The following is a 27,845-nucleotide window of genomic DNA, read 5'->3' as shown; positions in this document are numbered from 1 at the left end:
GCCAGATCCCCCTCCCCGCTCCCTGCCGGGCTCAGGCTGAGAGCGCGGCCCTGGGGTGCAGGACCTCATCTCCCCGACTCCCCTGGGCAGACGAAGCGGGGAGTCTCCACGTGAGCCCAGGTGGACAGCATTGGACCTCAGGCCAAGGCCTCGGGATCGGGAGCCCGAGTCTCCTCCGAGGGTCTGGGAGGGGCTCGCCTCTCTGGCCGCAGCCCCAGGGAGGGGAGCGGGCAGCTCATGGCCCGTGACCCAACGATGGCCCAAGGCCTGAGGTCTCCCACCGCCCACGGTCTCCCCTCTCTCACCCTTCCCCCTCAGGCTGAAACCCAACCAGGCGTTGGCGGCAGCCTGTCCTGTCTGGGGAACATCTGTTCGGTCACCAGCTGGGGGTTGCCTGCCGTGTCCACTCTCGGTGGCCTCCATCACCTGGAAGCCGCTGGCCCTCCCCCAACCTCGGTCACCACCTATGCGGTTAGGACCCCACCCCAGTGGCCCTTCCCTTAGCACTAGCCCCAGCTTCCTCGGGGACAGGAGCGGGGTCCACTCTGGGAGGCCAGGGGATGGGGGGACGTGGAGAAGGATAAGAGAGCCCGTCTCCCGGCGGAGAGACTGGGAACTCAGCCCCGGGAGGCTGGAGCAGAGGGAGGGGCTCAGCCCGCAGCTGGGAGGGCAGACTCGGCCCACACCTCGGGGGGCTCAGCGGGGGTAGGATCGTGGGGGTCCCGGCCTGTTCAGGCTGAGCCTGTGCTTGCTTCCTAAGCTCTGAGAACCAGCAGCAGCCGGGCCTCACCCCTCCTGCGAGCCTTCGTACGCCACCCAGGGCTTTGCTAAAATGGCACGAGCCCTCTTAGTGAGTTTTCTCAAGAGGCTCCAGAACTTCTGGGCCACAGGCAACCCAAGCCCTGCCTGCTGGCTGAGCGAGTCAGAGCCTCGGCGTCCCCATCTGGAGAGGGAGGCCACCCAGGCACCACCAGGGGGATGGTACGCAGCAGGCAGGGCGGGCCAGGCCAGAACAGAGAGGGGACACCCGCCGGGCGGGGAGGTCCGTGCAGGTGCGTGGTTAAGTCCTGCTCAGGGACACGGTCGGGGGCCCTGGGGCCCCTCAGGTCTCAGGCCCAGAGCCTCCTCCGCCCCCGACTCCAGAGCCCAAGCCCGGCGTCGGGCGCGTGTGCACAGAAGCCACATGGGAAGAAGCACCAGCTTAGACGAAAGGATGCACATTTTCTTGTTTAAGAAAATAAATTAAATATACGAAGCTTCAGCTCAAACTCTCTATAAAATTACAGAGGGCGGGGCCGCCACAGCCATGGGTGATGGGTCCCGAGGTGGACTTCCAGCCTGGCCCCAAGGCGAGGTGGGCCCGAGGCCCAGGGGAAGGCCAAGTCCCTGTGGCCGGCCCTCCTCTCATCATTATTAATATTATTATCTTAATTTCTTAAATATAAATATCAAGGCCCCTCTCTCAGGCGGGGGGGGGGGGGGGGGACGGGAGCCACCCCCAGCGGCTCCGGCCTCTCAGGACAGGGCCTAGGACTGCTCCGCCAGACCCCCCTGCCCAGGGTACTGGTGGACTCCTGGACACCCAGGACAGGTGGTGACAAAAATAGCCTGGGCAGGGACAGAGGCAGGCAGGCGTAGGGAAGGGGTCGGAGTTTTTTGGTTTGCAAAGCCAGGGTGCCTCTCAGATCTCCTGCCAGGAACCGGGTGGGGGGGGACCGTGGCCTCAGTGAAATCCTTCTCATGGGGCCAAGGGGTTCCTTCATGAGCAAGCCCATTGCTACATGCGCACTGCAAAGTTACCACACGGACCTTCCCACGGGCTTCTTAGTCCGAGTGTGTGTGTGTGCGTGTGTGTGTGTGTGTGTGTGTGTGTGTGAGACTGTGTGTGTGTCCAGAGGTATGTCATGCACGTATGTGTGTCCAGGTGTGTGTGTCTCACGCAGGGCGCCTCTCACCTGTGCTCCCGGCCCTCAGCCACCAGCCTGCGCTCGGCCTGCCGGGAGACCCTGGAGCTCTGGCCGGCAAGCTGGCGCCCTCTAGCACTGGTAGTGGACGTGCTGGTGGACCTTGCCCTCCACGTGCGAGTGTGTGTGTGAGTGCGTGTGCGTATGTGTGTGCGTGTCCGTGTAGAGTTTGGGGTAAAGCTTGGGGCCAGCGGCGGAGCCTGGGCCCAGCAGGTGCTGGGGGGGCGCCGGGGGCCCGAGGTCCTCACACAGCCCCACACCGGGGCCGGTGCCAAGGGCAGTGGGTGCAGGCAGGTCCTTGTCCCCGCCGCCACCACCGCGGTCACGGTCGCGGGCCACCACAGGCGGGCGATGAACAGGCATGGGAGCGGCCGGTGCAGGTGCGCACGGCTTCTTCTTGGCCTGGCAGAGCCACAGGAGCACGGTGCCCAGGATGAAGACGGCGCCGGCCGGGATGCCGATGACCACGGGCCAGGGCAGACTAGTGCTCGAGGACGAGGGGGCCACCGGGGGCCCCGGAGGCTTTGGGTCTGAGGGAGAAACCAAGGAAGGGGGGGCGGGAACGTCACGACGCGAGGGGCGGGGCCCGGGCGGGGCGGGGCGGGGCGGGGCCCGGGCGGGGCGGGGCGGGGCGGGGCGGGGCCCACGCACCTGGCAGCACGGTCAGGAAGGCGCTGCGGAAGCTGTAGCCCATGGTGTTGGCGCCCAGGCAGATGTACATGCCCGCGTCGTCCTGGCGGGCGCGCGTGATGAGCAGCTTGTTGAGGTAGGAGCCGTCGGGCCGCGACCACACGTCGCCCGTGGGCAGCACTACGAACTTCTGGCCGCCCACGTCGATGGTGGAGTTGTAGCGGCCCTCGGCACCGTACTCCACACGCTTCAGCCACTGGATCACCGGCTTCACGTCGCTGCGCACTTTGCACTGGAAGGACGTTGTGCCTCCGAAGTCCACCGTCGTGTTCACGGGGTGCGTGCCCGTGAGAACAGGCTTCGAACGCGTCCGCTCTGCACAGGGACATGCATTGGGAACGGCCCCCAGGCGCCAGCCTGCCCCCGCCCCTGTTCCCGGCACTCACGGATCACGTCCACCTTGTAGGTAGCGTTGATGGCACCGGCGCGGTTTGACACGCGGCACGTGTACTTGCCGCTGTCCTCAGGGCGCAGGTTCTTCAGGCTCAGGGTCCACTTCTTCTTCCGGTGCTCGCCAGCCTCCGGGCGCGTCAACGCCTGGTCGTCCTTCATCCACATGATGTCAGGGCGTGGGTGCCCACTGGCCACGCACTTGAGTCGCACGGAGCTGCCCACCGGCCGCGCAATCACCCGGCGCCTCATCTTGGAGGGCTGCGTGAAGCGGGGCCGCGCTGCGGGGGGGCACAGACATCAGCATAGGGGGTGGTGTGGGGAGGTGGCCCCCACCCGACTAGAGGAGGATGGTGACATCTGCCCCACCCCCACCCCGGTGCTCACCCCACTGCTTGCTGGCTGGGTCTTCCTGGCCTCCAGAGGGGCCATCGAGCCCTGGGCTCTCCCTTCCTGGGCTGGTGTCATCTGCAGAGAGGAAGTGGCATGAGAGGGGCCTCAACAGCCCCCACAAGACCCCAGCGTGGTTCCCAGGCCCCAGCCTCAGGCCCAGCTGGGACAGCTCTAGAAAGGCCAGCAGGAGGCCGTGGGTACACACCCACATCTCCGAATCCCAGAGACAGCTGGACGAGAACCGCCCACCCAGCCCACTCCCTGGGTGCAGGTGACCCCGACAGGCGTGGGTGTTTGGATATCTGGCTTCCCCACCCTGGCTCCGGGGGGTCTGCAGGGCCTGGGGGAGGTGGGGGCAGGGCCCAGCCGGCAGCTGCAGTAACCCTAGCCCACATCAAGGGGCCGAGGGCTTGGTGAGCTGACATGGCTCACATACCGCCCGGTCATCCTCCCCTTTGAAAGGACCAGGGGGGTGGGGCACCCACAGAATTCCCACTCTGCGTCCCAGAGAAAGCCCGTGGGGAATGCCCCCTCCCTGCGACAGCCGCCTCCCCCGCTGGCCCAGGACTAAGGCCAGGCTCTCAGACCCCACCCGGAACCCAGTGGTGGAGGGCATGGGTCAGGCTCCTCCTTTGTGTTGCCAGGGAGCCTGCCTCGAGGGACCCACCCAGGAGTCCGTGGGGGAGGGTCAGGCGCCAGCGCCTGGTACCAGCAAGTGGAGGGTGTGTTGCTGGGGGCGCCGCCCAGTCCCCAAGCCTGGGCCCCAGAGCCAGAGAACAGAAGGCCCTGCCTCCCGGCGGCCCCTCTGAACTCCGAAACCTGAGCCTCAAAGTCATGGCCGACGCCAAGGCTGCTGGCGCGCCTGGCCCGCCAGTCTGCCCTTCCATGGGACCACCACCTGGGGCACCCCCGTGCCCACTCCCACGGCCCCCCCGGCCAGCCCCAGCTCCCAGGTCAGCAGAACTTCTGGAGAGAAGGGGCTCAGAGGAAGAAGACCCCCGAGGTGGGGCCTGAGGAGGTGGGGCCCAGCTGGGCTCAGAGGCAGGGAGCAGGAGGGGTCTGGTCCTGGTGATGGGGCCAAGCTCAGGCGGGGTGGGGGTGGGGCAGGGTGGGGGCCACACAGGGACGGTCTGCTTCCTGGCCCGAGTGGATCAGGCACGCAGGCGAGACCCAGCCCTGGCACAGCTGGCACCGACCCATCACGATGAGGGTGTAGTTGACGCTGAGGCTGCCGAAGCCGTTGGTAGCCTTGCACACATAGGCGCCGGCGTCCTCTCGCTCCACCTCCTTCACCTTCAGCCCCTGGGGCAGCACGCGGAAGCGGCTCCAGCCGCCGTGGATCGTGCGGCCGTCCTTGGTCCACATGGTCAGGGGCGGTGGGTCCCCCTCCACCGGGCACTGCAGGCGAACCGTGCGGCCCAGCCGAGCCACCTGCCGTGGGACCACCTTGTCCGCCATCCTCGGGGGGCCTGCGGGAGAGTCAGAGGGCTCAGGCAGGGAGGAGGGGACTGCCAGGGGGTCAGGGCCAAGGCAGGAGGGGCACTGGAAGCCGGGGGGGAGGGACCGGCCCCACCCAGGACTCCACCCTGAGATGACGCCCTGCTCCCCACCTGTGCTAGGCAGTCTTCGCCCAGGGCCCACTGGGTGCCCCACCAGAACCCCAATATAGTCGGCCGTCCAGAGAGGCTCACCCAGGTCCCATGTCCACAGGCAATCGAGGGCAGCCCCTCCCCGCTCCCTGCAGGCAGCTGGTCGTCCACGTGTGCCTGTGCGCCTGCGTCCCTGTGTTTGCAGGCCCTGTCCGTGCCTGTCTGTGTGTGCGGATGGACTGCATCGAACCAGGTCTGCTGCCTGGACAAGGGCTTCCCTCCTGCCAGCCAGGCCACCCCAGGTTGGGGAGCAGGATCCCAGGCCCTGGGGTCAGAGGGCAAGCAGCTGGCATACCAGCCCTGGGCGAAGCCCAAGTCCTCGGCTGAGACCGCGGCGTCCTTCACCAGAGGGACGAAACCCACCCCCACCCCTCCCAACGCAGGTCGGGCCTCGTTTCCTCTGGGGTCAAGTGCAAGTGCGGTGGATGTGACCAGGCCTGGAGGACAGCGAGTGACCGGCCAGATGGAAGGACACTGCAGGTGTCAGAAAGAAATGGAGCTATCTCCTGGCTGGCCCTCGGCCTGCCTCATGGCTCTGGCTCTGAGCCCGGGCCAGTCTGCAGCTCCTGCACCACAGCGGGACCAGGAGGGCTGCGGGGCTCTTATGGTCAACCTGCCCACTACCTCCCAGGTCAGAAGAGGCAGCCACGGGCACCCCACTGCCCTTCCCAGGGCCTTGGCTGGACCTGGCTCCCATGACATCGCCCACTAGCCGCTGGAGGGGCATCCGGCCCTCACAGCAGCCCCTCCAGGCTGTGCGGGCCGCTGTCCCGCATCCCGGCTGCACTGCTCTGTAATGCTGTGGCTTCAGGCCTGAGGGTGGCATGTGTTTTTAATAACCAGCTGGTGTTTCTTCGACACGCAGTTGCCAGCTGCTTCTGCTGCCGCTTTGCAACCAGGGCCCAGAGTGCTCCTGTGGGTCCCCCAGAGATGAAGCAGCTCCCAGGGGCCCTCATAGAGTGGGGCATGTGCCCTCGTCGCCTCTGTCTGGGCGCAGGGGGTGGGAGTGGCCCCCCCCACTTGAGTGGAGGGAGCTGATAGCCCAGGGCTGGGCTCCTCTGGAGCCCCAGCTGGGGAGGGGGTTCTGAGTCTCCGATTCCAGCGGACTGGCCTGTGAGGACACAGAGACACTGGGCGCCATCCCTCCATGACGCCCCCGCACACATCCTGTTCCACCCCCGCCCTGCAGCTCCTGGACAGTGAGCTGTGGGTGCCAGCCAGCCCCTCCTCCTGATTCCCCTGGAAGGGGAGCTGAGCGGCCCCCTCCCTAATTACTCAGTTGTCTGCAGGGACCCCCAGGCACCCACTCCGCAGTGACTAGCGAGCCTCCTGAGGCCTCCCAGGGTCCTAGCCTCATTCCCAGGCAGACCCTGTCCACCTGTCACTGCCTGAAATTCCACCATTCACAGGGGCCTCCCAGGCTGCAGCACAAAGAGGGCGCCCTCCCAGCCCAGCCGGGGCCCTGGGCCTCCAGAGCTGACACCTGGGCACAAAGCTCCACAGACACAAGCACAAGGTCCCCCGCGTGCACACAGGCACATGCAGCGGCTGGAACGCGGGTGGGGAGGACGATGCCCGCACCAGGACAGCGTCCCTCCCTGCTGGGCTTGCCTGTCCCAGCTGCATCCTGGGGCCACCACCAGGGCCCAACAGCCCCCAGCCCCTGAAGGGGCACGCCTCAGGGGCAGAGAAAGGACCAACTTAATCATGCCAGGGGGAGGGGGAGACCTTGAGGAGCGGGGCGGGGGGCGGAGCAGCTACTGGGTGGCAGGGATACAGCCTTGGTCACTGCAAAGAGGGACAGAGCCACGTGACCGCCAGATGGGCCAGAAGAGTGGCCCCATGAGCCAGCCTTCGCGCAGAGAGGGGGACTGGCAGCACGGCCCGGCTGGAGCCGGCCTTATCCTAAAGCAAACAGCCCCCTCCCCTCTGCAGCCCGCCTGGCCCGCCCCGCCCCCACCTGGGCTCTGCTGGACCCAGACGCCAGGCCAGACCCCTGCCCCCCAGCGCCATCTCTGTAGAGACCCCGGCAGGCTCACCAGCCGGAGGCCTGGCCCCCCAGATTCCTGGGAATTTCTGCCGCCAGCTCTACATCTAGCCTGGGAAACACAAGCCCCGTTGCTCCACCTGGACCTGGAGTCCCACAGACCCCTCCGCCCGGAGGCGGGGGGAACTGAGGCCAGCGTGGAGACCCACAGGGCCCTGGAGGGTGGGCAGGGAGGGCCAGAGGGGTCCCCATCCTGGCCCAGGGGGAAACTTAGCCCCTTGCCCAGGAAGCCCCAACCTGCGCTCAACCGCAGCCACAGCCCTAGGAAGCCTGGGCACAGGCAGGATGTGGATGGCACACAGAAGGGGGCAGACATGGGGCAAGTCTCACCCCAAGGTGGCACCCCTTGTTCTCCTCCGCCCCTGCTGTGCAAACAGGGTCAAGAAGGGGTTGCAGGGAGAGGCCAGGGTGTAGCAACCTGGAGGGCCCCACAACCCCGGCCCCCCACCTCGAGATGGAGTCACACCCAGATCTGTCACCCCTGATGCTGCCCCCCAGACACACGCCTCACACAACCCACGTCTGAGCATCTGAGCGCGGCAGCCCCGCGGGCCCCCAGCCCCTCCCCTGAGCGACCGGAGCTCCATTTGCCCAGGTTCAGTTAAACAAGACCCTGCAGTAACCCCAGCCGACGCCCTCCTGCCCTGGGGCCCAGGGAGCGCCGAGAGGAATGGAAAGGAGACCCCGGGGTGCAGCCCGCCCCACACCCCTGCCTATGCCACCAGCACTGTCTCCTGCAGTCTTCACAGGCCTGGGGGCCGCCCCCCTCCTCCCTCCATCCCCAGGAGCAGGCTGCTCTGCCCCGGCCGCCGCTGCATCTGGACCCGCTCCCTATCCTGCTCACGGTCGTCAGGGTCCTGGCCATGGGGGACATGGAAGGAATTGGTTTCTGCCTCTCCCCGCTGCCCAGGGTCTTTGGCTGCCCTTCAGGAGATGCTGGGCCAGACCCCACCCCTCCTCCAGGTCTGATGCGCCAGGGACCAGCAGAGACCAACGGAGGTACCCAGCAGTTTCGGGCCTCACCCCCTGAAGCCACAAACACAGGTAGGGGTGAGAGGACAGGGGCCACCAGGCCAGCCCATCAGGATGGCTGGCCCCAGCACGCCCTGCCGAGCCCTAGAAATCTCTGGCCTGGGGGGGCATCAGGCTGACCAGGCTGGGACTGGCTGGGGGGTGAGGGTGGCCAGCCAGGAGGCACAGTCCCGCTGGTCAGGATGAGCTCAGGAAGAAGCTCGGGTCAGCACCTCTGGGCCAAGGGGCACCCGAGAGTACCCCATGCTGAGGACCGGGTGTAGGCGGTGAGCTAGGAAGGCCCTGGGGCCGGTTTCCACCCCAGGATGCAAGGTCTTGGGGGAAGGGCAGGAGCACCCCACAAGGGGGCACAGGTGAGGACCACCACAGAGCCACCGAGAGAGGGGCAGGCTCCAGGGTGCACATGTGCACACAGGCTTCTGGTCACCAGCCGGCCCAGGGCGGCCCCTGGGGGCTGGACCCACGGGACCTGCAGTGGAACTGGTAGGACCCGCAGGACAGGTGGTTGCCTCGGAAACCAGGCCATTCAGGGCGTGGCAAAGGGACAGCCTGACCCATCGAGCAAGCCGGCTGGGGCGTCCCCTCCAGCCAGTGCCCAGCCAGGCACCAGGGGAGCCGGCAGGCGTGGGGTCTCTGGGTCTCTTCTCTTTCTTGGAAGCCCCCAGATGGACCCTCAGTGGACCCCCAACTGCAGGGCCCCCGTCCTGATCACCTCCAGGGCACACACAGGGGCCCAGAGCATCACTCCGATGCTGCCACGTCACTGGGGTCCCCATGTGAACCGCCAAGAGGGGACAGTGACTGGGCAGCAGCACGTACACCCACTGCCACAAACCCACCCAGGGGCTCAGCTGCACACCAGGTACGCCCTGTCCCCTGTCCCCTGTCCAGATCTCACTAGGTCCACCAGACTCAGGCTGACTCCCTGACCCCACACACACCTGCCACCCACCCCCTACCTCACAAATGTCACTCGCAGAACTCTGTCCCTGGCAGGCCTGCCCAGAGGGACCCGGACCTACTCCCAGCTGTCCAAGAACCGAGATGGCCTTGGTCCACAGGGGCCTCCATCACATGCTGGCACTGGACCTGGACAACAGGGTAACATGCCCGGGGCGCAGACCACCCAAAGGGCCCTGGCCTCCTGGGCCCCAATCCGGGTATCGGAGTCGCCTTAGAAGTGGGACAAGGACACTTCCTGAGCCTGGAGCCCCTTGGCATTTGAGCAGAACTGCAAGGGCTTCAGCAGCAAACTGCCCAAACCACCTGCCCCCGGCAGCCCCCCAGGCCAGAGGGCCCCTCCCTCCCACCTCCACCTGCCCTACCTGCTCCGCTCCCACCCTGGCCCACGGCCACCGCAACCGCCACAGCAGCTTCTCCGGGACAGGCCTGAGGCTACAAGGCCTGAACAAGCCAATGGCCCAGACTGGCCCCCCTCAAACCCCAGAGACCCCACAGTGGGCCACCCAGCCCTCAAGGGGCACACACTGTATCCTGCTGAGCTCCAGAGCCAGCCCCACCGTCCCGCCAGAACCCAGACAGGCAGATGGCAAACTCAGAGGACAGCCCCACAGCCACTGGCAGTGACCCTGGACAAGGACAGCTCGCTCCACAGCCCTGGCCCTCCTGGGGCTCAGTACCACGGGAGCCAGAGGGGATCCCCTCCCCGTCCGCCACTCGACGGCACGCAGCTTGTGTAAATCTCCCACGAAATAAACTCCCCGGCAGGAAGAAAAGCAACTGTGTTTCCTGCCAAGATGGGAAGCCCTGGTTTCAGCAGCCCGAGGCTGGAGCAGCCCCCTGCTGCAGCTGCCGCCAGCGCCCCGGGGACAGCTCCCAGGACAGCGCCCCTCACCCCGCCAGTCCCCCCCAGGGGGCCGGTCTGTACTGGATGAGGGGTCCACGGCACCGCCCCCCCGCCAGCCTCCAGGCCCTGCCCCCAGCCGCTCAGTGGGGACACAGGGTGTGGACGGAGGCCAGAGGACGCCTCACTGAGGCAGGAAGGCTGTGGCCACAATGACCTGGTGGAAGAGGCCCCAGGCCCTCGTCCCCGCACGCCCCGCTGACCAGCCTCTCCCCCCAGCAAAGCCCCTAGCCCAGTGACACGGGGGCACCCGTGTCCCCTGGATGTCCCCCTCTGCCCGCACCATCGCCCCAGCTGGAGGCCTTCCTCTCCTCACCTCCCCTCAGGCCCGCCGGGGTCCGGCCCCGCGACCGCGTGCCTTTCTGCCCCCCCCCGAGCCTCCCGATGCCCCACACCACGGGCCCCAGGACGGCAGCCCCTGCTCTCCGGGACCCAGAGAGAAGTCAGGCTGGAGAACCCAGTGACCACCAGCAGGAAGAGCGAGCGGTGGGCAGGGCAGGGTGGCAGCACTGGCTGGGGCGGCGGTGGGGCAGGGACAGGCCTGAGGGCGCCTCCCTCCCATGTGCTGTCGGCCCACTGGGGCGGCCCCTGGACCTGCCGGGGCCGCGGCCACCAAGCAGGGCACAGAATGGGCCCGAGGAGGCCAGCATGCTGGCCGCAGCCCGCCTCCTGGCACCGCGGCCAGCGCCCGAGTGGCCGGGGCCATCCCGGGGCTGGGGCCGCCGCGGGGGGTGGAAGGCACCCTCCACCTCGTTGGGCCGCGGTGCTGGGCGGGACCGGAGGCCCATTGATCCCGGCACAATGGAGCCGGGCCGGCGGAGCAGCGTTTCCAGACCCAGCCAAAGGCGACTTTGTTCGGCTCCCTCCTCCCCCCAGAGGGGACAGTGATTTATTTTCCCTTCCAGGAGTGGGGCCCAAGACAAGACGTCAATGGGGCTGCTGGCCCACATCCCCACCTCGCGGTGCCTGGGCTGGGCTCCCACACGTCCACCTCGGCCCCGGCCACACACTGGCCAGTGCTGCCCGGAGGGGCCTGGAGGGGAGGAGGGGCCCCCGCAGCCTGGCCGGAGGCCGAGGTCGGCCAGCGCACATGCCCCCAGCACGGAATCACACGCATCCTGGCGGAGCCTTCCCAACACAGCCCCGGGGCAGGCCAGCCCCGAGGCAGGCCGGCCGGCTGGAGGTGGGGCACGGGGCACGCCGTCGGGTCCAGGGGACAGGGGACAGGGGACAGGGGAGGGGCCTTCAGGGCTGGCTGCTCAGAGACCATCCACTGCACCGTCCTCGGAAAAGTTCAAACGTGGCACTTTGCAGAAAACCCTGAAACGACTTCTTCCAGAATTACTTGTAAAAGGTTTTTCATTCCGAACCTCTCAAGTTCCCACTGTGAGAAACAAAATGGAAATGAAGAAAGCCAAATCCTATCTTTTTTCAAATTTGGAAGAAAGAAAAAATCAGTTAAGACAAACCTACCAAGATTGTGAAACTTTGGGAAAAGGGGAACTTTAAAAATATGACTTGAGTGTAGAAATATACCAATTCCAGAAAGCATGACACTGCGGGCAAAATGGCTTTCTGGCTTTCAAAACCCACGCAAACTCTCTCCTTGCTGGTCTGCCGGCCTAAAGAAGGGCCACACTCACCCTCTCCACCCGCCAAGTGGGAGCCAAGTGGGAATCGCCTGAAACAACGCTGCCCCTGAGGCCAGGCCTGGAGGAGAAGCCGGTAGAATTCAGGAAGAGCCCCCCACCCCCCCACCAGCAACCACAGAGGTCGTCGGCCTTGGAAAGCGGCTCCCACCTCCTTTGGGCCACCAGGGCCTCCCCACGTAGCCCAAGGCCTCAGCCAAGGGGTACAGAGCAGAGTGTGGCCCCTCTGGGCCCCTCCGTGCCAAAGCAGACCCTACCGCCCATAGCCACCACTGCCCACCGCCAGCCACCACTTCACCTCAGGCTCCAGCCAATAACAGGCCAGGCCAGTGGCCTCCAGAGCCTCTCTGGCCAAGAGGCCAGAGGACAGGCAGGGGCGGGGACGGGGAGTCCAAGCAGATAAAAGAGGAATCAGAGTCCAGGCCGCTGGCAACGGGGTGGGTGGGGGATGGGGGTATTTGCTGGGCATGACCTGAGTGTCCGAAGTTCCCTGGATGCTGCCCGTCCTGGCCACGCCTGGGCAGCCCCCACCCTCAAGCCAGCCGGCCAGTCCCCAGCGGGGCAGACATGGGGGGGGTACCTGGGCCACCGCCCGCCACCCCACACCCGAATGTGGCCATATAAGGCCGGGTTGGGCTCAGTGCGCCCGCTGGGTGGCGGGGGCGGGCGCAGAGCCTCAGAGCACTGGTGGACAGGGCAAGGACAATCCTGAGTGGCCAAACATCCGAAGGGCCGGCCCGGCCGCAGGTCCCGCCTGGCTGAGGGCGGCCAGCACCGAACATGGCGGTGGGATCTGCGGGCACGCATCGCCCCAGCCCATCTGCAGAGGCCGGCCCTTGCTGGGGCCGGTGCAGGCGCCAGGGCCTCCCTTGCACTGCGGGTGTGTGAGCCCACGTCCAGGTCCTGGTGTGGCACACGCAAAAAGAAACAACGCAGCTTCAAGTAGGTGGTCTCAGGGTCTGCCTTAAGACAGGCCTCCAGCCCTACGCCATGTGCTGCGAACTCGGCCCCAGAGTCCCACCCTGTCCCTTCCTGGAGACAGGTAGGCCTAGGGCCCAGGGCTGGTTTATGAGTCCCAGATGCCAAGAATGTCCCCACTGTCCCACACCCAACCCTTACCACTATGGGGGTCTCCACAGGTTCCCAGGGGCCTAATTGGGTCGACAGTGGCCCAGCAGCCCATCCCCCAAGAATCCACCATAAGCAGCTGCCCTCAGCTGCAGGGGTGTGTGTGTGTGTATGCGTGTGTCCTGAGGGGAACTGGGGCCAGAGCCCACCCTGCCAGCAAGAAAGGGGCCCCACAGACAAGCTGAGAGTCAGAGGGAACCCGTGGGTGAGCTGGGGGTACCTCATGGGTGACATGAGGATACTCTATAGGTGAGGGGGGCCCACAGGTGAGCTGCGGTGCCCCACAGGTGAGCCAGGGCGCCACAATAGGAGAGGCGGGCTCAGAGGTAAGCTGCAGTGCCCCATGGGTGAGTGGGGGGCCGCATCAGTGAACTAGAGAGCCCTGCGGGTGAGGGGTGCCCCATGGGTGAACTGGGGTGCCTCGAAAGTAAGGGGTGACCTGCGGGTAGACGGGGGTGGTGGGGGGCCGCGTGGGTGAGCTAGGGCGCCCCGTGGGTGAGGGGTCGGTCAGAAGGAGCCAACAGGGGCGGGGCGCAGGCACGCGCGCCAGGCGGGCACTGGGGCAGGGTTCAGGGCCGGAGGGAAAGGGGCGGCGCTGGCGGAGGCCGGGGCGCCGGGCTGGGCGCCAGCACTCACCTCGGGCGGCGGCGGCCGGCGGGAGGGCCCCCAGCAGCAGCAGCGGCGGCAGCAGCAGCAGCACCAACACCGGGCTCGGCGTCATCTCGGCCAGCGCGGACCTGGGAGGTATTCAAAGGTCGGTCAGTGGCGCAGGAGTGGGGATCGCCACCTCCCCCAGACTAGGGCCCAGGAGCTGCCAGCACCCCAGCCCTGGGCCGCGCGGATCGGGGTGCCGGCCGCCCCGCCTTCCCTGCCGCGCTCCGGGCGAAGGAAGCGGCGGCGGGGGAACCGTGGGTATCAAAGGCAGACAAAGGGTTTACACTAATTACCGACCTCCCCCGCCCCCCCCCAAACACCGTCTGGATTCCTGGCGCTTGTAACTTGGGCCCTGCCCTCGGGACACACAACACCGGCGGCCCCGAAGATAATCGCCTGCGCCATTAGCGGACAAATTTGCGCTGGGGGGGGCCCACGTGGGGTGCAGGGCGGGGGCGGGGCGCAGGCAGGACTTCGGGCCCGACTGGAGCGACGGCGGCGCGTGCCGGTGCAGGCAGCAAACCCCCCCACCCTCGACCGCAGAGCTGGGACCGGGACGCTCTCGGCCCCCGCCCCCGCCCCCGGCCCCAGCCCCTGGCTCTCTCGAATCGTTCCTCCCACTCTGCCCCAGGGATCGCGGGCGCGCTCAGAGGGGCTCACCTCGGCAGGGCTCGCGGGCGGCGAGGCTCAGGGCCGGGCCCGCGGGGCGCGCTGCGCGGACATCGCCGCCCCGGGCGCCGCACCCCGCCGCCCCGCGCCCCCGGGCCCGGCCTCGGGACGGGGCGGCGCTACCTGGGCGCAGGCGGCTCGGGCCCGGGCCGGGGCGGGGGCCAGGGCCGGGGCGGGGGTCGGGGGCGGGGCGGACGGCGGGGTGGGTCCTGGGGCCGGGGCCGGGGTCCCGGGGCGGCGGGGCGAGGGGCCCGGGGCGCCGCGCCGCGAGGCGTCCTTCCCTGCGGGGCTTTGTCAACTCTCCCGGAGCGAGCGCCGAGCCCGCCGCGCGCCCCGCCCCGACACAACTTCCCGCCAATCGACACGCCGTGGGCGCCCCGCCCCGCCCCCTCTTCCCGCCCCTAGCCCCTCCCCGAGCCCAAACTTTCCTCCAATCCCTGCGCGCGCCCGCCCCGCCCGCCTGGCTCCAGGCCTTAACCCTCTCGGTGCAGGCGGCCAGCGGGCGGGGCGGCTCCCCGGGGTGCGGCTCCGCCCCCGCCCCGCCCCGCCCGGCTCCGGCCCAGCCACGCCCCTGCGCAGCCCGTCACGCCCCAGGCCGGACCCGGGCCCCGCCTCCACTAGGTTCCCACCCGTCCCCGCCCAATACGCCCCGCCCCCTCATTGTCAACCGCCCTGCCCTGGCCCAGCCCCGCCTCGCGCACCTCCAGATCCCGCAACACCTGCCTCACACCTGCACCTGTTCGCGCCCGCGTCAGAGCCCCCAAGCTCAGGCCACGAAACCCCCCCGCACTTCCGAAGCTGGCTCTGATCGAGCTCCGGCTGTGCGGTCAGGGCCCTGAGGTCTGAGCCCCGGGTTGTCGTGTGGGAGCAGAGGGGAGATCTAAGATGCCTCTGCTCCGGCCCCAAGTGACTCCAGGGAAGGCCAGTCTCGGGTGGTGTGAGGCACAGAGGTCCTGCCCCGACGCCCTGGCTTACCTGATCCCCTTGACCACGAGCAGGTACGTTCCCTCCGCTCATCCCACCAGACGGCCATGGCAACCCAAAGACATTAATACCCGTTAAAGATAGAGAAGACCCGGAGTTCCCGTCCTAGCTCAGCGGTTAATGAACCCGACTAGCATCCGTGAGGACTCCGGTTCGATCCCTGGCCTTGCTCAGTGGGATTAAAGGGTCCAGCATCACCGTGACCTATGGTGTAGGTCGCAGACGTGATTCGGAGCTGGCGTTGCTGTGGCTGTGGTGTAGGCCCGCGGCTAGAGCTCCGATGAGACCCCTATATGATGCAGGTGCGGCCCTCAAAAGACCAAAAAAAAAAAAAAAAAAAAAAGAGAAGGCCGCATACACTGCCACCTTTTATCCTCACAGCCAGGTAGGTGTCTTGCTGTTGCTTGTGCAGATGAAACGCAGGCACAGAGGAGGCAGGCGATTTACCCAGGATTTCCCAGCCAGCACTTGGCATGTCTAGGGTTGGAGCCACTGCACTGCAGAGTCCAGCACTCCTGTGGATCTTTCTCCACACTGCCCTTTCCTTTATTTTGTTTGTTTGTTTGTTTGTTTTTGTCTGAGGCATGTGGAGGTTTCCAGGCTAGGGGTCTGGAACTCCGCCCTTTCCTTTCTTTCTCAGCAATGCATGCACACAATGGCTACCACTCCGCACCTACTTCCATTCCTCAGGGTGTCTCCGACTCCCCGCACCCCCATCCTCTCTGGGCTGAATGGGTGGGCCAGGCTCCGCCCCCTCCCCAGCTTCCCCTTCACTGTCAATTGGCTGGAAGTGAGGCTCATCGTTTTATTTTATTTTATTTTTTTGCTTTTTAGGGCCCTACCCGTGGCACATGGAGGTTCCCAGGCTAGGGGCCTAATCGGAGCTACAGCTGCCGGGTACACCACAGCCCCAGAAATGCAGGGTCTGAGCTGCATCGGCGACCTACACCACAGCTCATGGTAATGCAGGATCTTTAACCCACTGAGCGAGGCCAGGGATCGAACCCGCAGCCTCATGATTCCTCGTCAGATTCATTTCCGCTGCGCCACAATAGGAACTCTGAGGCCCATCATTTTAAAACGCATCACCGACTTCTGCCTCTCTAGGGCCCTCAACCCCAAACCCGCCACCCCTGAGGCCCTGGATGCTTGGGTTTCGTCTATCTCTCACCCCCCCCAGCTCTGACCCCCACCCCATGCAGCACTCCCTCCATCTCCACTGGACCTTTGCCCATGCTGTTCCCTTCCTCTCTTCTCAGGAGCTTCCTCTTCCAGGAACCCTTCCAGGAAAACTGGAACAGGTCAGTATGCCCAGGGCAGAGGAGAGCTGGGTCAGGGGTTGCCAGCCATCAGGGTCTGGGGCCCATCAAGACCCAGGTTGCCCACCCCTCCCAAGCCAGCGAGAAGGCACATTCCCAAATTCTGACTCTGGATGGTGTGGGCACCTGTCAGGTGGGTGGTGGTGATTCCCCCCCTCCCCCCCCCCCGCCAACGTTCCTACACGTTGGGTGAAGGGCCAGCCACAGACCTGGGTAGCCCTTCTGCACTTGGGAGGCCCCGCAGAGAGAAGGGAGTCAAGAAGGCCAGTTCAGCAACCCCCTGAAGCAGGTCCTGCTGGCAGCAGCGTCGTGGACAGGTGCAAAATGGGCAGGTGGGTGGAGAGCGCGGGGCTAGTGCGAAGGCCGCCACAGACATCGAGGGCAGGTTTGTGAGGCAACGGCCAGAGCAGGAAGAGCTCCGACAGGTGGGAGGCGGCCAGGGGCAGGTGTGTGAAGAGGCGGCTCTGAAGTGGAGGAGGTCAAAGTGGGAAGCGGGCCAGTGCTGGGGCGGGGGCTAAAATGGACGGTGGGGAGGGGCCGCGGCCAGGTGAGCGGCCCCAGGTGAGGTGGCAGGCCAGGCAGGGGGGCCAGGGGGCCTGGCCCACAGGGTAGGTGTGTGCGCTGAAGGAGCTCACCTCCCCGGGCAGGGACGCTCTGCCCCCTGGTGGAGGCTCACGGAGTGGCGGCCCCTCCACCGCACAGGCGGGAGCCTGAGCTCAGCACCAAGGCCGCTTCCTCCGAGAAGCCCTCCAACCAGCCGGCTACCACTTCCCCTTTGTGATAGTGGGCCTGCAATATGAAACCAGTGCAAATACTTCCCGTTTGAAATGAGACTTGGGCCATTGCTCCCACCTGCAACTCCGTCCCACAGAATTATCACGGGGGTTGCAAGGGTTTCTGTCTCCCGCCTACTCCATACAGTGAGCCCAAGAATGGTTCCTCGGCTCTTGGCACCACCGTCATTCAACCACGACATGCTGACCCCTGGCTCTGTGGCAGGCCGTGGGAGAAGCCAGACGCAAGAGGTTCGAAAAGTAGGCGTGTCCCCAGCCTTGCCTTCAAGGGAGCGTGGGACCGAGAGAAACAGCGCTGATGATGGAAAGTGCTTGCCGGGGAATTGAAGCCAACAGCCAATGTACAGGCTTCTGTTTCTGCTCCAGACGAAGTAACAGGAACCAGAGTTTCATGCTTTCTGCATGTGTAAAAAAAAAAAAAAAAAAAAAAAAAATCCCCCCAAAATTGGAGACAAATATATGTGAAAAACTGGGTATCATGAAACAGGAGACAGTGATCCTTGCCAGACAGGAAACAAAGGGAGCCTTACGGTTGTCCCTGCCTGGACTGCAAAGCGTTTCCAGGGCACAGCGCAGGGAGTGGGGACCCAGGCAGAGCCCAGCAGGAAGGGATTGCTGGGGGCGGGGGGCAGCCGGAGTTCACAGGGCAGAGTCCTAGAGGAGAGAGAGCTGTCCAGGGAGGTGGCCCCAGAGCCGCACAGAGGGTCACCCTCAAGGCTTCGGCTGAGTACAGATCGGTCCAGAGTGAAAAGGAACCACTGGAGGCTGAGGAAGAACCGCCCAGAAGGATGGGAGCCCACAGGGCGGGAACAAAGCCTGCGTCCACACCAGAGCTGGGACGTGGGTTAGAGTGGGAAGAAGGGTCTTGCCTCAGTAGAAGGAAAATCAGACTAAATGCATTTCTTTTCCTGCCCAGAAAAGCTTAAAACAAAACGTAAAGGATCACACAGTTTCCAGGTGACCTTCCCCAAACAAATGCAAGAATATTTGGAGTTCCCGTCGTGGCGCAGTGGTTAACGAATCCGACTAGGAACCACAAGGTTGCAGGTTCGATCCCTGGCCTCGCTCAGTGGGTTAAGGATCCGGTGTTGCCATGAGCTGTGGTGTAGGTCACAGATGTGGCTCGGATCCCACATTGCTGTGGCTCTGGCGTAGGCCAGCAGCTGCAGCTCTGATTAGACCCCTAGCCTGGGAACCTCCATATGCCGCAGGAGCAGCCCCGGAAATGGCAAAAAGACCCCCCCAAAAAGGAATATTTATAAGAACACAAAGTCTCCAGCCTCCAGCAAGGTAGAGTACACAACGCAAACACAAGCAAGCACGAAGTATTAGGCCTGGAAAGAAGCAGGGGTTACAACTGATACTGAGGGGGAGAGAGAATCAAAAAGAAGCCCCAAATGACAAAAGCGATAGACGGAGCCGACAGGAACAGCACGCACATGCGACTCTGTTTCCCGTGAAGAGGGAAAGCTGAGCTCGTCAAGTCAAGACGTGGAAGACGTTTCCAAAGTCTCAACTTGGACCCCAGGGAGAATTACAACGTCAGATAAAAGAACCCCGGTGGCTCAGGGGGTTAAGGATCCGGCATTGTCACTGCTCTGGCTCTGGTTGTTGCTGCGGCGAGGATTTGCTGCCTGGCCTGGGGACTCCCGCAGGATGTGGGTGTGACCCAAAAAAAAGAATACATGAACAAAATCAGTAGAACACTGTGGGAGTTCCCTGGTGGATCAGCGGGTTAAGGACACAACACTAGCTCCTTGAGGATAAGGGTTCAATCCCTGGCATCACTCAGTGGGTTATGGATGCGGCGTGGCCGTGAGCTGCTGTGTAGGTCGCAGACACGGCTGGGATCCTGCGTTGCTGTGGCTGTGGCACAGGCTGGTGGCTACAGCTCCGATTCGACCCCTAGCCTGGGAACCTCCATGTGCAGTGGGTGTGGCCCTAAAGAGACAAAAAAAAAAAAAGTTGTCTTCTGAGGAGAAGGAAGACAGGACCAGAGGGAAACCAGAAGCCACCAGAGAAATGAAGGCCCCAGAAAAAGGGAGTGTGTGAGTCGCTGTAGAGAATGCATTTCGTAGGATGTAAACCTCCCGCTTACCGCAGAAATAACAGCAATGTAGTGTGTGATTCCTACGTCACATGAAAAATAAGGGCACGACCACCGGCGCCCAAGGGCTGGGAGGGGAAATAAGAACTGCTGCTCCCAGTTTCTCTTACTGTGTATGAGATGATGTGATCTCACTAACAGGGGCCCCTGACAAGTTAAAAACGTATACGGTATAAATCCTAATGCAGCTGCTAAAACAGCCCAACAAAGAATCGCAGCTAAGAAGGCAACGAAAGAGACAGACGAAGTAATTCTTAACGAAGCAATAATCCAGGGGAGTTCCTGTCATGCTCAGCAGTATCTGTGAGGTTACAGGTTCGATCCCGGGCCTCACTCAGTGGGTTAAGGATCCAGCCTGAGCTTTGGTGTAGGTCTCAGACACAGCTCGGCTCTGGCGTTGCTGCAGTGCAGGCCAGCGGCTACAGCTCTGATTTGATCCTTACTCTGGGAACTTCCATATTCTGCAGGTGTGGCCCTAAAAGGACCAAAAAAAAAAAAAAAAAGTAATAACCCAGGACATTCCCTTGTGACACAGTGGTTTAAAGATCTGGTGTTGACACAGCTGTGGCACAGGTCGCAACTGTGAGAAAAAAAAAAAGTTGGGAATTCCTATCATGGCTCAGCAGGTTCAGGATCCCGAGGGTGCAGGTTTGATCCCTGGCCTTGCTCAGTGGGTTAAGAATCTGGCATTGCCGCAAGCTGCAGTGTAGGCTGCAGAGGCAGCTCAGATCCGGTGTTGCCATGGCTGTGGCAGAGGCTGCTGGCTGCTGCTTCAACCCTGAGCCCCAGGAACTTCCATGTGCACGGGTGTGACCGTAAAGAGGAAAAAAAAGCTAATAATCCAAAGGAAAACAGAAAAAAAGGAGAAAAGAACAGATGAAACAAATAAAAGATAAGTAGTGAGACGCTAGATTTAAACCCAACTATGTTAATAATTACATTAAATGTAAATGATCAAAACACCCCAAGTAAAAGGCAGAGGTTATCAGAATGGGTAAAAAGAGCAAGATTCAACCACATGCTGCCCACACGGGCACACTCCAAATGTGGACACAACTAGGTTAAGAGCAAAGGTGGGAGAAGATGAGTGGGCTGACACCAATCCGCACAGCTCTGGAGTGTGTTCATCCCGGACAAAGTAGACTGGGAGCAAGAATGTGACCAGAGACAAACTGGATTATTTCCCAAGGACGGAAGCTCTAAGATCATCAGGCTGATGTAACCACCATAAAAGCGCGTGCGCCCGACAGCAGAGGCAAGAATCCGTGAAGCAAAAACTGATCAGGAGAAACGGGCAAGTCCCCAGTGGCACTCGGAGATTTTAACACTCTTCACTCAATATTTGACTCAGCAAGTGGAAGAAAATCATGAGGGATCTAGAAGATCTGAACAACGCTATTGCCCAGCCTGGCCTAATCGATGTTGACAGAACAGCCAAATACTTCCTGAGCCACGTCTGCAACCTGCACCACAGCTCATGGTAATGCAGGATCCTTAACCCACTGACCGAGGCCAGGGGTCGAACCCAAGTCCTCATGGATACTAGCCTTGTTCATTACTGCTGAGCCACCACGGGAACTCCCTAAAATAATTCAAGTCATTCAAAGAGCATTGTTTGACCACACTGGAATGATATTAGAAATAGGAGTTCCCTGGTGGCTCAGTGGGCTGGGACGTGGCCTTATTACTGCTATGCCGAGGATTCAGTCCCTAGCCAGGGAACTTCCTCCATGGGTGTGGCCAAAAAAAAGAACCCGATAACAGAAAATATCTGGAAAATCCTCAAATGTTTGCAAACAATTATCCACTTCCTAATTTCCCATGCGTTGAGGAAGAAACCACAAGGAAAATTAAAAATTATTTTAAACCGAAGGGAAATGAGCAGTCCGAAAGTTGTGGGCTGCAGTTCAGGGAGTACTTAGAAAATTACTGCTCTCAGTGCCTAATTCAAGAAGACGGGGCTCAGGGCAACGACCTCAGTTTCCACCCGAAGAACTAGAAACGTGAGTACAGAGGAACCCGAAGTAAGCAGAACAGGGCAGAGAGTCAGGATGAAACAGAGCACAAAAGAATAAATTCACTAAACCAAAAGCTGATTCTTTGAGGTCAATAAAATCCATCAATCTCTGAAACAAAAAAGACACAAAGTATCAAGATGAGGAACCAGAGGGGGTCACTACAGATTCTGTTCAGCCCAGAGAAGAATTGGCATGGCCGTAATAACTTTATGCCAGTACATGTGATACCTTAGAGGAAACGGACAACTTCACAGAAAAACAAAAACCACCAAAGCTCACTCTGGAAGAAATAGAAAACCTGAATATATTTATTAAATCAAGTGAGTTCTTTTTTCTTTTTTTTTTTTTTTTTTTTTTTTGTCTTTTTAGGAAACTGCATGATTATCCCAGTAGACCCAGAACAAACACCAGACAGAATCCAACACCCAGCCCTGAGGTCTCAGCAATCTGGCCTAGACCAGAACTTCCCCAGCCTGACAAAAGCATCTACGAAAACGTGACAGCTGCCGTCACACGTCATCGCTGACGACTCCCGCTCCCGCTGCCATCAGAGCCCGACCTGGGGTCTGCTCTCCCCGCAGCTCTTCGATGCCGCGCGGGACAGTCAAGCCACTTCACACTGAAATGAGTAAAATGGTCTTGATTTGTAAATGACCCGATCATCTATGTGGACAATTGGACGGAATCTACAAGAAAAAGTCACCCAAACGAAGCATTAGTGCACGTGGGAGGTGACACAGCACCGTCAGGCCTGAGAGGGTGCTGCCCGCCGCGCGCGCGAGGCAGGGCAAGGGTGTGACCCTTTTGGAAAACTCTTCAGCACGGTTTCAAAGAGCGAGGCGCACACCGAATCGAGGTGCGTGATCTCGAGTTGCACCCCGGTATTTACCCAACAGAAATGGAGGTACATGTCCTCGCAAAGATTTGTACACAGATGTTCACGGCGGCTTTATCTGCAAAAGCCCCAAACTGGGAACCCCCCAAACGTCCACCCACAAGCGATGGGCAGACGGCCTGTTCTAGGGCTGACCAGCCCGGAAAACCGTGAACTCCACACACACACACACGCCACAGGCACCGTGCAGGGAGCCCCAAAGGAACGACGCTGGTGGGAGAGGAGTACATCTGTGCGACGGCATTTGTACAACATTCTAGAAAGGCCAGCGGATCGATGGTGGCAGAAGGGGGACCTGGGGCTGCCTGGGGTGGGGCTGGAAGGGGCATGAGACGATTCTGTGGCTGATGGAAATACTGCAGCTATAGTTTCATGGACAAACATGCCAAAACTTATCGAATCACATTTTAAACAGTGAGGTTTATTGTTATCAACTACGCTTCAATAAAAGTGTTATTGAGGAGTTCCCGTCGTGGCGCAGTGGTTAACGACGCCGACTAGGAACCAGGAGGTTGAGGGTTCCATCCCTGCCCTTGCTCAGTGGATTAACGATCCGGCGTTGCCGTGAGCTGTGGTGTAGGTGGCAGACGCAGCTTGGATCCTGCGTTGCTGTGGCTCTGGCGTAGGCTGGTGGCTGCAGCTCCGATTGGACCCCTGGCCCGGGAACCTCCATATGCCGTGGGAGCGGCCCAAGAAATGGCAAAAAGACAAAAAAAAGTGTTATTGGAAAGAAAACACTAGGAGGTCCTCTCGTGGCTCAGCAGGAATGAACCCAACTAGTATCCATGAGGATGCGGGTTCGATCCCTGGCCTCGATCAGTGGGTTAAGGATCCAGTGTCGCTGTGGCTGTGGTGTAGACCGACAGCTGCACCTCCAGTTGGACCCCTAGCCTGGGAACCTCCCTACGCTGCAGGTACGGCCCTAACAATACCAAAAACAAAAACAAAAACAAAACCAGCACAAGACCTGCTAGACAGACAGAGGCTCCAAGGGGGACCGGGGGGCAGCTGGGCTAACAGGCACAGAGCAGAGCCCCTCCGGCAGGGCTGCCAGGTGAACACGAACGTCTGGACCAGGGTGGGAATCATTTTTTTTAATTACTTAATGAATTTTATTACATTTATAGGTGTCCAACAATCATCAAAACCCAATTCATTTTAGACTTTGTAAGGCACAAAAGACTGCTTCGGGGTTTCATCTTCTCTCCTAGTTCAACCTGAGAACCTCACTGGAGCCGCCCCTCATCCCAGCCCGGGGCTGGGCCCCTCCCGCCCCTGCACCAGGACCACTGTGGGAGGAGCGCTGGGGGCGCTGCTGGTGGCTCCCGGGCACAGTCACTGTAGGGTGTACTCCTCCCAGCGGTAAGCTTGGAAGGGCAGTCGCTGGTCTAGGGTTTGGCCCGGAGCCCCCCTCAAAGAGCCAGCTGTCCCTACAGGGGCTCACAGTGGGCGACTATGGGATGTGGCCAGTGCTCCTGGACAGGGCCACTGGGCAGGACAGCAGACCAAGTGGGCCTGGCCAGCTCCAGGGCTGAGCAGCACACTTGCCGTGACTGGGGCCCCCAACCCTCGCAGACGTGCACCCCTGAACCCCGATGCAGATCCCTGCCCAAAGCCAGAGCAGGACGCTGGTCATGCCAGGCCATCTGGCCAGGTCCACTGGGTGCACAAGCCTCCCCGATGGAGAGGCCAGCCTGTGGCTGTCATTGGTTCCCGGTGTTCCCTCTCCAGTTTCTGGATGTCCCTAGCACGGTGGTCTGGGGGAGCTGGTCAGTGCTGGTGTCCACACCCCCTCCCCCAGGGCACCTGTGCCAGCCCCTGGAGGGATCACTGTCCTGCGGCAGGGCCCTGGGGGAAGGGCACTACTGGGCACGGAAGGCCGGGGATGGGCTTCGGCCACTTGTTGCATCCTACAGACTGCCCCTGGACCATGAGGCTGCAGGGGGATTTCTCATCTGGTGCCAGGATGCTCGGCTACCCTGGTCACCTGCTTGGTGATGCCCAGGCAGGTGGGGTGTGACTCCGAGGTGCCATCCTGCCAGAGGCTGGACTCCATCCACATTCCCCGCTGCTCCCCAGTGCCAGCTCTGGGCGGTGGACAAGGGCACCAGGCCAGGACGGCCCTCCTCCCCTGCAGCCCCTCACGCCCCTGGCTCCACTCCATCCTTCTCTGCCCACGGGGGACCCACTGCCCCCTCCTCCCTGTGCTCTCAGGCCCAGGGCTGTGGTGGCGTCTGGAGCCTCCACCCGTGGTGGCCACTCGGGCTTTGCCTCCGTGCACCTGGAAGGCCTCTGAGGACAGGGTCAGAAGTCGCAGGCTGTGGGGCAGCCTGGGAGGGTAACAGCCGCCCCTACAGGAGCCTCTTGAAAGTTCTGCTGCCTGGCCCACTCCTTCAACCAGCCCTGTACGGAGGCTCTTCACTGGGCGTGCGTGGCCTCCAGCCAGGGCCCTGCCCGGTGGGGCCATCAGCATGAGGGGTGGCCCCAGGACACGAACATGGGGCTCTGGCATCAGGTGACTCTGGGCTGGCCTTGTGGGTGGGAGATGGCCCCATGTTTACTCGCGTTCCCGGGGTGGCCAAGAGTTGGGCCCCGCATGGGTGGTTGGAAGGGTCTGGTTGCTATGGCAACAGCAGGGCTTCTAAGGACCGCATCCATCCTTCTGCCTTGAGAGGGAGGAGGCAGAACAGAGAGCCAGGCACAGGGAGTCAGGGCCTCCTGACTCACCTCCCGTATCCACAGGGCCGCCTGGACCCTGCTGAGACTGAGGCCCTTGTTTGCTCAGGATTTGCAAGGAAGCGAAGTGGGGACAGAGGGCTGCGACACCAACACTGCGGGGTCCCCTCTCTGGGGAACCCCTGCCACCATGCAGAGCTGTCCACATGTGCGTGTGGGCCTGGCAGACAGCGTTCCAGGAAGAGGGCGCCCCAGGCCTGGCCGATTGCGGCACAGGACACCTCACTTCTGCACAAAGCAGGCAGACGTGGCGGACACGGCTGCTGGACGGTCTGCTGGGCCAGCCTGAGCCCCAGGAAGTGGATCCCAGGGCACATCCAGCCTTCGCCCGCAGCAGCCCCATGGGCCGCCCGACTGGTGTGGGGAGGCCATCGTGGGAGCCCCAGGCCTGTCCCCCTGCTAAACCAAAAACGCCACCAGTTTCCGGAGCAACTGCACAGATGAGGTCCAACATCAGAAACCTGGGAGGAGGGGACCCCGTCTCTGTCCTCTATGTAACTTGCCGGCTGGGTATTGCATGACAAACGATCCAACACAACCTTGGCAACGCCAGTCAGCGGAGGTCTGGATGCGGGGTCTTTCCTGGGGGAAATCGCAGGGCCCGGCGCTGATACGCAGGTAACCTCGCAAATGCCTTTCTATGCCCAGCAGGGAGGACCAGCCGTCTCCCCCACGGGACGGGCACAGCAGCACGCCTTCAGGCTTGGCCGAGATGGCACCGACTCGCCCACCCTCCAGGGTGTCTGGGAATCGTGATCTCCTTGCTGACCTTGTGCCAGTTAGATGCGGGTGGCCCAGAAAGACACGCACCCTGGATGCCTTGGTAGAGCCCTGCTTTCCACGGGGTGGGAGGCAGACCCTTCGAAGCTTAGGAGTCTTCAGGGAAGCCGACTCCGATGGTCCCAGCAGTGCTAGGACGGCCTCCGTCAAGCAAGGCAAGTCGTCCAGCTGTGGAACCTACTTCAGGGGGGACAGTGCTTGGGGGCCCTGGGTGTGGAGGCTGTTCTGACCCATCTCCCAGGCCAGAGGCAAGGATGGCCAGGCCTGACGCAGGCCACTCGCCCCTTGGGGGGCTGGCCCACAGACCCCTGGAAGAAGCAGGTGGGGCGGACACTAGCAAACGCCTCCAGCCCAGACCCCCAGCCTCTGGGGGCAAGGCCATCTCTCCCTCTGTCAAAACCAGGTCTCTACTTAGAAAGTAGCTCCAGGCTTGCAGCTGAGCCTGGGGCAGGGGCAACCCCATTTACCGAGTGGCCATGGGACCCGAGGGCCCGGTGAGAAGCCGGTGCACACAGCATTCGGTCCCGAGATGTTCGAATTGGAGCCTGGCCTGGGTGTGTCTGAAGCGGGTTGAATGACCGGGGGGCTGCAGCTCCCTGGACCCACTGGACTGCATGCAGAGCTGCCTGCCCACAGGCAGAGGCAGATTAGGTGCATGTATGCAGGCAGGGCGGCTCCTGGTGGGCAGAACCAAGGTGCCCGTCTGTGTGGAGCTTGGTTTACAACTGGTAGCATCTAAGGGGTTAGCCAGTGGGCTGGACTCAGCAAAATCAAGACAGGAAGCTTGGGGACAAAGAGGTCTGGGGAGAGGGACAGAGAGGGTGCTGTCTCCTGCAGAAAGGCTACGCCGATCCAGGCAGTGTCCTCTACAGCCCTCTTGGGCTCTCGTAAACAGGACATGTCAACATCAGCCTCTTCCTGCCATTCCTGGGACCACCCCCAGGGACCCAGGCGGAAGCGGCCACAGCAGCAGGGATGGAGGCCCCAGGTGGGCTTCTCCAGCTCAGCACAGCTCCGAGCCCAACCTCAAACCAGAGGGTCGGGCAGGCCAGCAACCAGGTGGCTGCCTGACAATACAAAAGCCACAGCCAGTGGAGCTGGTGACTTACCCTGGAGACAGACATGGCTTCGCTATCCTAGCTGAGGTGCAGGTGCCCGTGCTAAGTCCCCACGACTGCCCTGGAGCCACAAGAGCCCCCAAAGGCGAGGAGCATCCTACTAGGACAGGAGGCATCGGGCTTCTGCCGGGAAACGGAGGGGTGAGCTTTGAACACGTGCTCCTTCTTCACCAGCGGGCCAGGAAGAGGGGCCATCCCACTGTCCTGGGGGAATCTCTTCTTGGTGGCCTGAAGGTCCTGGTGTCCAAGGAAGGAACCAGGGAGCCCAGCCCCCCACCCAGTAAGCTAGGAGCTGAGGCGGCCCCTGGCCCTCAGGAGACTGGACAAGCAGGTGGTGAAGAGGCTGCTTTTTTTTTTTTTTTTTTTTTTTCCGGCTTTTTAGGGCCGCACCCACGGCATATGGAGATTCCCAAGCTAGGGGTCAAATCAGAGCTACAGCTGCCGGCCTGCACCACAGCCACAGCCATGCCAGATCCGAGATGAGTCTGTGATCTATGGCACAGCTCACGGCAACGCCAGATCCCTGACCCACTGAGTGAGGCCAGGGATCGAACCTGCATTCTCATGGGTACTAGTCGGACTCGTTTCCACTGCACCACAACAGGACCTCCAAAAAGGAAGTTCCCGGGGTGGATCCCGCGTGGCTGTGCCTGTGGTGCAGGCCGGCAGCTGCAGCCCAATTCAACCCCTAGCCTGGGAACCTCCATATGCTGTGGGTGGGGCCCTAATAAGCAAAAAATAAAAATAAAAAACTTTAACAAATTGTATTGAAGTACAGGTGATTTACACGGTGTTAGCTTCCAGCGCACAGCGTAGTGATGCGGTTTGAAATACACATAAACCGTAAATGTGCTTCCCTGTTTTCTGCTGTGGTGGATGCGGGAGGTGGGACGGGCTCCCGCGCTGTGCACTGGCACCTTGCGGTGAATCTGTCTCCAGGGCGCAGCTGTTGGGCCCAGACAGGA

At 62.3% G+C, this 27,845-nt stretch overlaps 1 protein-coding gene and 1 long non-coding RNA gene across 7 annotated transcripts; one reads left to right on the top strand and one right to left on the bottom strand.

Moving 5' to 3' along the window:
- Positions 1-1,201: 1,201 nt before the first annotated feature.
- FGFRL1 (fibroblast growth factor receptor like 1) lies at positions 1,202-14,234 on the bottom strand. 6 transcript variants are annotated; one of them, XM_084971160.1, is made up of 8 exons: positions 14,121-14,234; positions 13,443-13,543; positions 5,129-5,248; positions 4,634-4,906; positions 3,432-3,512; positions 3,041-3,325; positions 2,616-2,969; positions 1,202-2,494 (listed from the first exon to the last, which is right to left on the bottom strand). In XM_084971160.1, the coding sequence occupies exons 2-8, from the start codon at positions 13,525-13,527 to the stop codon at positions 2,037-2,039; spliced, it is 1,656 nt and encodes a 551-aa protein (XP_084827286.1). In that variant the 5' UTR covers positions 13,528-13,543; positions 14,121-14,234; the 3' UTR covers positions 1,202-2,036. The 6 variants fall into 6 exon arrangements, with proteins under 6 accessions (XP_084827286.1, XP_020956512.2, XP_084827287.1 ...); XM_021100853.2 differs by lacking the exon at positions 14,121-14,234 and adding an exon at positions 13,758-13,884; XM_084971161.1 differs by lacking the exon at positions 14,121-14,234 and adding an exon at positions 13,781-13,884.
- Positions 13,465-22,709, top strand: LOC110262031 (uncharacterized). Its single transcript, XR_002346510.2, has 3 exons — positions 13,465-13,560; positions 16,373-16,414; positions 21,721-22,709. It is a non-coding gene; the product is annotated as an uncharacterized LOC110262031 (long non-coding RNA).
- Positions 22,710-27,845: the final 5,136 nt, after the last annotated feature.

The sequence above is a fragment of the Sus scrofa genome, chromosome 8, assembly GCF_054392235.1.
Source record: "Sus scrofa isolate SSC_HxYL_T2T_F1_AM1 chromosome 8, Sscrofa_HxYL_maternal_Yorkshire_Landrace_v2.0, whole genome shotgun sequence".
Taxonomy (NCBI): Eukaryota; Metazoa; Chordata; class Mammalia; order Artiodactyla; family Suidae; genus Sus; species Sus scrofa.
This window is presented reverse-complemented; position numbering and strand designations above follow the sequence as displayed.